This window comes from Cryptotermes secundus, unplaced genomic scaffold (genome assembly GCF_002891405.2).
Source record: "Cryptotermes secundus unplaced genomic scaffold, Csec_1.0 scaffold973, whole genome shotgun sequence".
Taxonomy (NCBI): Eukaryota; Metazoa; Arthropoda; class Insecta; order Blattodea; family Kalotermitidae; genus Cryptotermes; species Cryptotermes secundus.
In genome coordinates, this window is record NW_019745099.1 from 584,618 (window position 1) to 597,906 (window position 13,289).

A 13,289-nucleotide genomic window follows, 5' to 3' on the forward strand; every position below is an offset into this window, starting at 1 on the left:
AAATTTTGAACAAGTTACTTATTAAAAAGTACTTGTGACCGAAACTAACATCTGTTACCTGGGAGGTTCGCACAAGAACAGACCTTCAAAAATCAGTTACACTCAGCTGTTTCTGTCAGGTGGATGTATCACACACAAAGTCCTTACAGGAAAAATAATTGGTCTAATCCCACAAATTTTAGCCATAATCTCTATTTTCATAATACATGACGTTTCACTCTAGTCTTTTCCAATTTCTTACCACCAACACTTCTAATTGATCTTTAAACACACCGCTTTACTGATATATCTTCTTTGCGATCTTTATCATTCTCTGCTTTAGTATAACCTCTACAACATAACGTGTTAATGAAAGGTTTCTTTAGATACAGACTTAAGTGTAATTATTTCCGATTATCATCCTCAATGATTCTCCATTAATGATCAAACTAACAGTCACCACGGCAGCCGGGATAGCTCAGTCGATACAGCGACGAGTTACGAACTGGAAGACAGGGGCAAACGATTTTTCTCTATTTCAGGGTACAGACAGGCTCTGAGGCTCACCCAAACTCCTATTCAACGGGTAAACGTAGGCTCTCTCCACTGGGGTAAAGCGGCCGGGGCGTGGAGCTGACCACTCCCCTCCATCTAGTGCCGAGGTCAAGCATGGTGGAGCTACGCCACTACTCGCCCACACGTCTTCCTGGCGTGCTGCTTAATTAATTATGCACAGGAACAAGTTTACCTTTACTTAACATCCATTACAGCTTACGTGGTGTTCAAAAAAACAATGTGAACACTGCGGAGAGTCCGGGCTACTGGTAATCGCTCCATCGAGAGAGAATACAGCGTAAACTTCGGCAGTCGGTTCTACCGCCCTTACCGGTCGGATGGATTGCACTGTTTTTCGTTGTTCTGTACCAAGCAACGCTCGATTTTGTTCTCAAGTTAAGAATTTCCCAACATTTTATAGAACCAAAAAGTTCATTGTTCACAAAAGCCCGCCACTGTTCCCTCTCCTCAGCCAGATGAATCCAGTCCATACCACCCCATTCTATTTCTAAAAGTTAAATTTATTAATATCCTCCCACCTACGTCAAGCTCTTCCTATTGGTCTCGTTCCTTCTGTCTATCCCATGAAAACCCTGCTTGCATTTATCGTCTCTCCCATGCGTGCTACATACATGGGAATGCATGTAGTACGCATGGAAGAGTTGAGGAAAGCACACAAAATTTTGATGGGATACGGTGAAGGGACGAGACTACTTAGAGCTCAGCTTAGATATAAAGAAAATATGAAGATCGATTTTAAGAACACAGGTTGCCAGTGTATCGACTAAATCCATCTGGCTACAGACGGGTTCCAGTGGTGGGCTGATGTCTGCACGGCAATGAACCTTCCGAATTGATAGAAGGGGGGATTCCTTGACTATCTGAGCGACTGTCAACTTCTGAAGGAAGACTGCTCGGTGGAATTAGTTTATAATTCATTAAACACTTTCTCTGCTACGAAAAAGGGTACTTAATAATATCACTACATAATTTAAAGACCTTGAATGAACCCAACATTCAAAGGCAGTATTATTATTGCCCACATCTGTTCACAGAGTTTGATATCTCAACCCTTGAACTGTAACCGAAATTATTACGTCATTCAGATGTAAACATATGTACCTCTGTTGCGCTCCGGACCGACATGCCCTTCACGCCTCGCGCGCATCCATTGTACTTAACGCCCAAACTGGAGAGAGCCTCGAAATACGCTCACAAGACACTTTAGGGCGCTTGACGGCCTAACAGTTACTTATACTGTCACGTGTCCGTCTACGATGACATGGAGACTACAGTGGGTCTATCCATATTGTCTCCGTTGCCCATGACAACCACTTTGTTATTGTTGCTGTTGCCTAAGGTGACAATGTGAGGGGATGGGCCGAGGGCTGTTTCCCCAGGCGAGTGAGATGACATGAGAACCGGCGACCTGTTAGCCTGTAATTCTGCTGCAGGAGGCGATGGGCACTCCGATTTTGGTGGTGATATCGTCGTGGTCACGTGCTGGCTGCCAGAGTGGTTCATGTGATGTTGGATCAAGTTATAATAGTGATTGACGGGTGGGCTACACACTCCGGTACCTCCGCTACCACTCTGATGGTAGAGATGTGGAGAATGATGGTACTGCAGGGGCGAAGTTACGTGGAGTGGGAGTGGTTGTGGTTGTTGTTGTGGTTGTGCAGAAGTTGAACTGTACAGGCTCGAATACGTCACAGTGCCGGTGCTGCTGGTACCGCCGGTGCTGTGTCCCAGAAAGTTAAGGCTGCTGTGCTCGAGTTTAAGGATGTCGTCGCCGATTTTCGTGCGGGCAGCGCCTGTGCAGCAGTCTCCGTAACTATCTAGAAAATAAATCCGTTAAGTTTAGTTGGTGAAGCACATTTTATCATTTACAGGCCATCTTGGATTGTAACTGGCTTGACGTTAACGGACCATTTGAGAAATGACAATGACACAAATATAAACTAGGCATTAACTAACTAACTAACAACTAACTAACTAATTTCATGGAGCTGAGCCCATCTTGAGAAGCCACCAGTCGCTCAGCCACTCAAGAATGTCCCAACATTTTACAGAATCCGAAGGTTTATGACCGTGTTCACAAGAGCCCTCCACTGGTCCCTACCTTAGCCAGATGAATCCAGTCGATTCTACTCCATCCTACTTAAGATCCATTTTAATATTATCCTCTAACATAAGTCTAGGTCTTAACTACTGACGTCTCCATTATTATCCTATACAGGGTGTTTCACGACTTTAGGGCATAACTGCAGGAGGTGATTTCCTAGGTCTTTGCGATCAAAAAAGTTCATATAAACATGTGTCCGATTTTTTATGGTTACAGAGTTATGACCATTTTTTCATTCCCGTACACGCCCTCGTATGAACCGCGTCTGTCATCTGGCAGGTCGCTATTTTTAGCCGGCTACAGACAGAGCGTTCTCGTTATCTCGACACTTGAGAGCTACCTAAGGCGTGGTGGGCTGGTATGTCCGGCGCGGTTCACAACAGAGTGGCACCTTGTGTTGCAGCCGGCGGTGGCATTTTCGAAAATCAGCTTTAAGCACCAATAAATTCAAATCAAAGGTAATTTCACAAAGTTAACTTCACATTAATACTTTAAATGTATCATGCATTATGCTGGTTTATTATTTTGTTCCGTTTATTGTCAGTAATCGTTACCTTCTATCCTGAGTTTAAAACGCTCATAACTCCGTAACCGTCCAAAATCGGACACATGTTTATATGAACTTTTTTGATCACAAAGACCTAGGAAATCACCTCCTGCAGTTATGCCCTAAAGTCGTGAAACACCCTGTGAGTGCTATATGCCTTGCCCGTCCCATTTCATCCTCCATGACTTAGGGATTCTAATTATAAGCGAAATGCACAAGTTATGAAGCTCCTCAATACGTAATATGAAGGACACGCTCGGACCGACAGCTTGTCAATCGTCATATGGAAGTCATATTCCTAGGCCTACTGTTCATAATGATGAGTACTGATTGCGACATCAGAACAAGAGCCACTTGCATGGCATCTGACATGGTTCATGCGATTAATATGTGACTGCTTACAGCAGAGAGAATCCCACTGAGGCACACTCTTCTCCGAATATTTTGTTTTTCCCATTTTATTATCATTCCAGCAATCTCCCCATTCATATCTCCTACATCGTCATCACAGGGAACAATTTCAAGTCACAAGTCCATTAATACATCTCTTTGTCACGACGAATAACCACTTTGCTCTGCAAGCAGTTTTAGATGCATTTTCAGAATTTAAATATTGTCTTCGAACTCACTGCCTCTATGAGCTTGCAAATTACACCACGATTCATGCCTCACAAGCTAACTCCTGAACCTACAGTAACGCAGCTTCAGAAGAAAGCAACCATCGAAACGCGGGTTAAACTTTTGCAACCCAAAATTTACACTGGATACAAACATGGTAAAATTTCGGACTTCCTTAAATCCACCTCACACTTAAAAAAGAAAATATTAAAAAGGGGTCAGCTGGTCTAAAATTATTTTGAAGCCTAATAAGCCCTCAGTCCCTAAGCAGGTCTATGCCTATGATAATCACAGAGCTATATATCTTCCAGAGGAGGAAATTATTGGACCGTGTCCAGAAACTGCATTACCTTCAGAGATTTTTGGATAATCTGTATGTTTCAATTGACAGGTACCACATTCAGAGTGAGCTCAATCTGTGACGTATGCAGCAGACTGTTTAGGACTCGAAGGCCTCAAGAGAATGGGCAAATAATGACAATTTTTTTAACAGCAAAACCAACCATTTAATGAAGTGTCAGGTCCGTAGGTTGTCTTCTTTATTAGAAAATTAAAATATCCAGTCAACGTAATGAATAAGTGAAATACCTACGATAACCGTAAGCTTTCCTTGTTATAATTCAGCCCGTACTGATGGTGCATAAGTCAAAGGCGCAATTTCTCAGCATTCCTGCTTTAAACATAATGAGCTGATACTAAAGAGGTTATCAGAAACAGAGCAAGTGCACTGGCGAGGACACTGATAACGTCGCGAACTAGACCATTTGACTGATATTTTTTAATATTTAACCATGAGTATTCGGTTCAAAACGATGTAGCGTAACGGAACACTTTAATTGTGTATAGAGGAGGAAGCTACTTGGCTTCGGCATAGCCAACATGTTTCCGCGTCATGCCTGTAGTTCAAACCCAGAAACATACATTTTTGCAGGAGTTACATCCATTCAGACTTCTGTGCTTAATTCGCGCTGCAGAACTATTTCCTATGGCGGCGGACGGTTGAAACAAATATAAATCGTGCACAAACCTTTCACTTTTCTTACCAGAAATTATGTGGAAAATATAACGAGGACATGCACTTTGGTCTTCTCATCAAGATTCCTCTTTAAAATGAACGTGAATTGTACATTTACTTTCCAAGTAGCCGGAGACATTTCTGGTGGAAGTAGAGACAGCTCAGGCAACGGACTGGACGACCGAGGGCTCGATTCCTGATAGCAATACTTCTCGCTTCTCCATAAAGTCCAGACTGGCTCTGGGGAGGTGAAGCTTACCACTAACCTCCATCTAGTGTCGAAGTTAAGAACGGTGGAGCTATACCTCTACTCCCCACACGCCTTCACAACATGATACTTAGGTAATTAAGTCCAGAGATAACTGTCCCTTTTACTTTCCTACTCTTTCCGGGGGGAGATAACAAAGACTGAACCAACGAATCCATTCCTTCCATACATACAGTGTCATTCATAACAAAAGTTATTGTCATTTTATAGGTTATTGTACGAGGCTGTAGGTTTCTCGGACTGTACAGCTTCTAAAGGTAGAACGAGTGATGAAATGGGAAAGATTCGGAACAAAGAAGTTGTGGCCTACTCGAGATACCGTCCGGCATTTGCCTGAAGGGACTGCTGAAACCCACAATATCGTCAGTCAGGGTAGCTGGTAGCATCTCGGCCAAGATTATAACCCAAGCACCTTCGAATACGAGTACGGGGCGGGTATTGCTATGCCAACCCGCTCAATACACACGTCTTCTGAGCCTTCTGAGGTTACTTCTGTTCTAGTATGATGTCAATGCCGTCTGCGCATGTGCCTTAAACTCACTGGGCACTCAGTTACGGCGCAAGGGACACCCCACATGACGGGGAATCTCATATGGGCAGGCTGTGGCTTCTGGCTGCTTGCGCGTTAACCACGAATTGACTTTAACGAAATAGATACATCGTCGTCAGTAAAGACAATTTAAAAAAAAAAGCTAGTGGGAAGCATGAAGCTCCACGCCTGAAAACTGTGTCTTTCACGAGAAACATTGGAAAATTTTTATTTTATTAATACTGTAAACGTCTATGAGGACAAATTCAAGTTACCGTTAACTCGGACTGGCCGGGTGCGGTACTCTTGGGAGGTACTGAGGGTGCTATGGGCTGGGTCGGGTCTTGACCCCTTGATGTGTTTTGTTTCAGTTCGGAAATGTGTTCTGGGCTCATATGTGAACTGGGCCGTGTCAAGGGGGTGGGCCTCTTGTCACAGAATGGCGCTTCCTAAGGCTGCGGTTCGACTCCAGGTACAGATGACAGCTCAGTCTGTCGAATAAGATGCTTTGGGCAGGGGAAAAGGAATTGTCCTCCAACATGTTTGGTGTGTGGGGGGATAACAACGCCTTTTTCATAGAAACTTACGTGTTACAAGATGTTACACCTGGCCCTGCACTTGGCCGTACTGTTTCGAAAGGCTTTAGCACATTAAAATGAATACTGTGATATTTAAATGCGGACCTTAAAGAAATAGGTCATGACGATGTGCACTGGATCCACTCACTGGCTCAGGACAGGCACGAGTGGCGGGCTCCTGGGAACATGAGAAAGAACTGGGTGTTTGGATTTCAAGCAGTTTTATTTGATTATATCTCAGGCCAATGTACAGTTACTTATTAAGTTGGGGTGAATTATATCTACATCTGAGCTATTAATTATGTTCCGGTTCCCTTCTTTTCTAATTCTTACTCCCCCCAACTAAGGAATTTCGTATCAAAATCCTATTGTGCAGTATAAAGGAAAGCAAACAAATTACGCTTCTTTAAATAGCATTTGTGCTTTTATTACAATAAGCACATTTCTTTGTCTTATTTGCGCAAAGTGTGCAAAATTAATCTACACTGAGGACGTAATTTCTGCTCATTCGCATGTTTTGTATGTAAATGTATTCGATTCAATTGTGTCTATATGTGTCTACATTTCTATTCAATCTTATTATCAGTAGGGAACGGGAGAATTACGATTCAATTGTGTTTGTGTGTCTACATTTCTATTTAATGTTATTATTAATGGGGAACGGGAGAATTTTGATTCAATTTTGTTTAGATGTGTCTACATTTCTATCAAATTTTGTTTCGAGGTGTCTACAGTTTTGTTTAAGCTTATTATTAATGGCGAAAGGAAGAATTTCGATTCAATTTTGTTTAGATGTGTGTACATTTCTATTCAATCTTATTATTAATGGGGAACTGGAGAATTTTGATTCAATTTTGTTTAGATGTGTCTACATTTCTATTCAATTTTGTTTAGAGGTGTCTACAGTTTTGTTTAAGCTTATTATTAATGGGGAACGGAAGAATTAAATTTAAATTACCAACTCAACTGAACTCATTAATTAACCGCATAGGTAAATAAGACTGCATGATTGGACTGAGGTAGGGATTTCTCCCTTAACAACTTAGCCCTCAGTAATCGTATCAACATAACCTACACCTTCGAACCCTCTTTACACCCCCATACTTAGATATACCCAGTCTGCACGCCCTTACATATCGTGAATGTAGGTTAGAAATCAGAAACTTCCTTTTCGTTACAAAGAAACGCTTATCTCGAGAAAACGCTTCATTATTTTCTATTCATTTCAGCTCATGCAATGTCATTTTCCAACAAGTTTTTGTTCAGGTTACCCTAGTTCTCTGAGAATATCTTGCATGTTCAGTACTGCAGCCCCTCAGATGCGCTGACACTGAATCGTAGGACAGCGAGGCTGACTAGACGCGAAAGCTGGTATTCTAAGATTAGTTCTCTGCAATTGCTTCTTTATAAATCAGAGTTTGGTTTGAAGCAACGACATTCGTAATTAAGAAATAAATCCAGTAACCAAAATAAAGTAAAAAAGAAAATGTTTACCATAAGCACGTTACACTATTCTGCCGTATCTGACTTGCAGTAGAAACTGCTGCACATCGTTCTGAGATATAAAAGCCAGTTTTCATATCTTAGTTATGAACATTTTCATAAAACGTGTTTGTTATCACTCGCAGTAACAGTTCGCATGAAATATTACTCTGTTACATAATTTGTCAGGGACTACAACTTTTTGCATTTTTGCAGACTGTGCTTCCCATATTCACAGAAATAAGAAAGCCTTATCATGGCACAAGCAGCATTTCAAAATTTTGTACTGGCTGTATAAGTAAAAAAGGTAACTGTAAAATTTAAATAACATCAGGCATACACGACGGAATTTTATATTTTAATGATCATTCACAATCCTATATAATTATACTCTTCATTTTCCATAGTTAAGACTGAAGCACAATTATAAATCCAATGGAAAACACACTACTCTTAGAAGCATGTGGCTGGAAGTTTTCCAAGTAGTCTTTCTCTGGAAACGTTTTCTAGGGGTGCATGAGGAATATTCGTTCAGAAATGATATGCTTGGCCTTGTTGGGCTCTCGGCGCGCAAAGAAACGTTCGCATACAGGTGCTGAATGTTATCATGTCGATTCCTTCCATGTTGAAGTTACAGTCATCCACGTACCTAAAGCCTGCTCACCTTCTCAGTTAATTAAAAATATACTTTTTCACGGATACTTTGGAAAACATTAAATTGAAATTGTCCTCCTTCGTGTTCACAGATGATTCTATTTTAACCTGTTATCCTACTTGTGTTATTTTACAGAATGGTTGAGGGGCTATGCTACAAGCCGGAAGGTCGCGGGTTCAAGTCCCGATGAGGTCATTGGATTTTTTCAATTGACCTAATCCTTCCAGCCGCACTATGGCCCTGGGGTTCACTGAGTCTCTAACAGAAATGAGTACCAGGAATTGATTAAATAATTTTCCTGGGGAGTAAAGCGCGGCCGGCTCGTAAGGCTGATAACCTTACCGCAATCTTTGGGCCGATTGTCTAGATAATGTGGGACCCTCAACGTCTCACAACCATATGGACCTTCACGGCCTGGTACAGGGATAGCTTTACTTTTTTTTTACCTCCTCCTTAGTTGAATTTAGTACCGTATGTAATTAATCAAACTACTTTTGAAGATGCGAATTCACAATCCAAAGTACGTAGTAAAAAATTAAGATTTATGCGTGTATGTTCTGCTACCAGTCTGAGAGGCACTAAGGGAAATTGCCCAGAGAGACGGCACATCTTGAAGACGTAGTACAGCATTCGTGAGACACCTAGTATGGAGACGGGCTCAGTGTTATGTCCTGAGGGTGATCTAATACAGGAATACCACTAAGAAGTATTTAAGGGCAAGAGAGAGAGCGGTAGCCTATTCCACGTCTCTAAAAATTAAATGTAATGTATCGTAAAATTAACGTGAAGACACGAAACCTAATATATCTACAAATATAAATACTGTATTTTATTGTCATGTTGTATTATATATTCAATTATATTTGTTTCCTTCAACACGGCTTTTTGTACAGATTTACAATATGTTAAGTATTAAGTATTACATATTTCGGCCTTTCGGCCATCAACAGTTAACGTACACTAATTGCTGGCTTGACTGCTCCTTACCTACATTGGCAAATATTTTTTTATGTACGCTCCTTAAGGCGGATCCACATTACTCGTGCTCGTGCGTCAGAAGCTTACTGCTGCCGGAAAATCAGGATCTAGAGCTGACGAAGTGGACGCCAAAACTGGTTTGCATACAAAGCCTTCGCATTTCTTCACAACAGATATCAGCTCCAGATCCTGATTTTCCGGCAGCAGTAAGCTTCTGACGCACGAGGACGAGTAATGAGGATGCGCCTTATGATACACATCCTTGTTAACAGTAAAATGTTTAATATTTAAGCCATTAAAAATTATATTTTGGTTATTAAGTTATTCCTGAAGGAAACAAATACAAATGAATATCCAGAGACGAGTTCCGACTAATGTCTGCTGCTCAGAAGGTGCAGGGTACCTAGCTGTTCCAACTTCACCAAGCTCGGACTTTGCTGCACTGAGTTGGAGCTCCCACCTCCACCACCCCCGCCTCCAGAATTTTCTGACTTGGGGGTTCCACTTTTCGGTTTCCTCTTCCTCGTCTGCAAAATAAGAACATCAGAATTACATTTCACACTTAGGTCGTTAGTGTATCGATACGAGAACATAAGTTACAGCATGAGTTAATCTCGGAGAGGGAGCTGAAAGTGAAGTTGTCCCTGTGCTTAATTAATCAAGCACTATTCCACGAAGACATATGGAGGAGTAAAGGTATAGCTCCACCATAAATGATCTTGACACTACATGGAAGTGACTGGTCAGCTTCTATAACACTGGAACTTATCTACATCAAAGAGTGAAATGATTTTCGGCAAGCCACACCAGGGCGGCACTCGCTCTCCTGCCCGTTTTCTTTCAGCCTTCAGGATTATGACTTTCATTATAAAATATTTCACTTTTATTAACTGTAAACTTGCAGATAACGGTTGTTTCCAGTACAATTATTCAAGTGCTCACACTAAAGTTGTAACGGGGTACGGAGAAAAGTGAATTTAAACAGAATTTAGCCAGTACGTTCATTCGACATGTCAGCTCCAGAAGTTACCGCTGGACAGAAATATGAGCCACATTCGTCAAACATCTAATAAGGTGAAAAATGTTGTTGGGCTTCATCTGTGTTCGCTAGTAGGTAAAAAGGGGGAAAAAAAATAAAAATACGACTATGGATCCCTATAATATAAATAGCTATTGTCAACACAGAAATACGCATTTTTCGACGTAAATTCATACATTAATGTTACTCCTTTTTTCAGATATTACACTTTACATGGACACTACAGGAGTTGCACATGGACTTACAGAACCCTAACCTAACTAATGAGTATAGCCTGACACGTGAAATTTATGTACATGTTCATGCCTTAAGCATAATCTTTCTGAACCACAAACGCCAACCACCTGAATACCAAATGGTTAACACTAATATAACTATTAACTCGAGTAATATATTTCAAACAAATCGCTCGTGTAAGTATAATTATTTCAGTTATAAGTACAGGATTGCCCTGACTCTCTGTGTTACACTTCCTCTATTATGAATGGGCCACAAAAGCAAGCGAGCCATCCCTGTTTCGTGGGCGGTAGGTTGAGAAAACATTATAATATAAACGGACACGTTTTAACGTAAATTTACTACACTGAAGCAAGTACAACGCCCAACGCTAGACTGCAGGACAGAACTTTTTATGCATGCAGCGAGTATACACACAACAACACGCCACTTTTATGTATTACTGTGTATGATCCGAAGGCTCGTTAGAAGGCCGTGACTGTACACACAGTGGGTTACGGTGCAAAGCCACTTCAGAAGTCACGTAGACCGATAATTCTCTTCATTCGCTTTCAGTTCCTCTATTCTCCTGCAGCTCACGGCTAGCCTGCCTGTCTCTTGTAAGGCATGAACTCATTCCCTCCCTTGTTTAACATTAACACTTTTCTGCGTGGATGAAAGCTTCAGTCCGCAAGCTGACACCTGTGGATGTTTTCCGAATATACTTCGTCTGTCTGTCCATTCGAATATCTTCATCTTTTAAATCACGCTTAAGAGACTCAGGTGGAATTCAGTATGAGATCTACACTAAAATAATAGGTGATTTCATGGGATTGCTCAAAAGTGGCTCATCTACAAGAATTAGAGACGTGACAGAATTTATATACCACTGAAACCTTCAACCTGAAGAGTGCGATTTTCTGGGTTCTAACGTCGTCGTACTTCGAAGGAACTCCGGTAGGCTTACTGAACCACACGGCGTACAAGCCAGGAGATCTTCAACTTATTTGAAGTACGCGGAACTACTAGGTTTTTTGACTTTGTCCATCTCCAGTAAACTACAGAACACAACGTTTCGGAAACTGTTTTCGTCCTTAGCTGACGGGCGGAGGGCACCCACTCTGCTGGGTCCGTTAGAAAGAGCTAACCTCATTCAGTAAACCCGGTATCCCCCCATCGTTATGCACCATCACCAAACCCATTTAGACTTACGTTATTTGATGTAATTTGTTTTATGCGAGTTAACACATGAAAATCACTACTCATGAAGGATACATAATCACTAGAACGCATCTGGAAACTTCTGTATATTCTATGTTCCTAAATGTCTACATAAATTTCCAGCAGTGAAAGGTGAGATTAACAGCATCAGCCTTACTTCTGGCGGAAGTTTCCTTCATCCGTGGTATGCACTAACAACTTCTGCGCAACGTAAGCTCACCTGAATGCTGTCCTTCTTCATGGCCAGTGGACGGTTGACGCCGTGCAACTTGTAGTACAGACCGCAGGCGTTGCAGACCGGCTCGCCCATTGAGTTGCGCCGCCAAAGAGACGTCTTGTCCGTATGGCAGTTCGAGCAGGACATGCCCAATCTCCGCGAGGCGGACTGCAATTGTTAGTTATCAATTTGTTAGTTCCACCAGCATCGGCTGTTCACAGCTAACGTAAATCTGACCCTTACCTAAAGATCACTCGCCAGTGTATGAAGATTAAGTTCTACCAGTTCTTAGCCGTGTCACTGTATGAAGATGGGTTTACAGCTTCCATCTCCTTGAAATTACCCAAGGTTCCAAGTGAGTAGAACACTGGGTGTGGCCCAAGGTCATTATAAACATACTGACGATGGGGAAAGGTAAAAGAAGTAAAGCTATCCCTGTAGCAGGCCGCGGAGGCCCACAGGGTTGTGAGACGTCAAGGTTCCCAAATTTTCTCTAGACAATTGGCTTACAGATGGCGGTAAGGTCAGCCTCACGAGCCGATCGCCCTTTACCCCCAGGAAGATTCCTGGTACTCATTTTTTACAGGCTGAGTCGACCCCAGGGCCCCAGTGCGACTGAAAGGATTAGGTCAATTGAAAAATCTAATTACCTCATCGGGACTTGAACCTGCGACCTTCCCCAGACCTAAACCTCCCTTGAATGAATGGGCCCTGTCTGCCTCTTTCGTAACCCGTCATTTACTGACCCATGCATTTTTTGTGAATCACCAAATCAGCGTGTAGCCACCACATTAATTTGTAAAACGGTGTTGGGAACTTTGCAAATAAAAAGGCAAAAAGTGACCTGTGAAATGGGCATTATTGTACGCGTTATACACTTTCGCAAATTACGTTCACTAGTACAAATTTGTGGACACACAGGATGAAATGATGATCATTAATGTGGAAATGTCATTATCGGCTATAGTGACACCGACCAATTACTATAGAATTTTATATCAAAATGTAATCACTGGGGGGGATTAGCGTTTCAAATTTTCGTACCGTAGAAACGTGTATGAAGACGTTAAAGGTTACTCGTGAAGGAAAGATTTCGTGGTAATGGGGCCAAATATATAAGTGAACCTATGTAACAAAGCTTAGATTTGTTCGTTCATTTTTTTCGAAACTCCTAAAATTAAACCCTAAATACGCAATTGCGCAGGCAGTATCTTACTGGTTTCACATCAGTACAGCTTTCTTTTTTTATTGCTAGTGGGGTGGGACT

The 13,289-nt window shown here is 41.7% G+C and overlaps 1 protein-coding gene across 1 annotated transcript in view; it reads right to left on the reverse strand.

Moving 5' to 3' along the window:
* Nucleotides 1-1,032: 1,032 nt before the first annotated feature.
* Nucleotides 1,033-13,289, reverse strand: part of LOC111875008 (transcription factor GATA-4) — a 105,136-nt gene continuing 92,879 nt past the window's right edge. The window contains exons 5-7 of the mRNA XM_023871003.2: nt 12,026-12,190; nt 9,733-9,856; nt 1,033-2,372 (exon numbers count right to left, since the gene is read on the reverse strand). Coding sequence (XP_023726771.1) covers nt 1,807-2,372; nt 9,733-9,856; nt 12,026-12,190 — 855 coding nt within the window. The 3' untranslated portion in view covers nt 1,033-1,806. The remainder of the gene's footprint in view (nt 2,373-9,732; nt 9,857-12,025; nt 12,191-13,289) is intronic.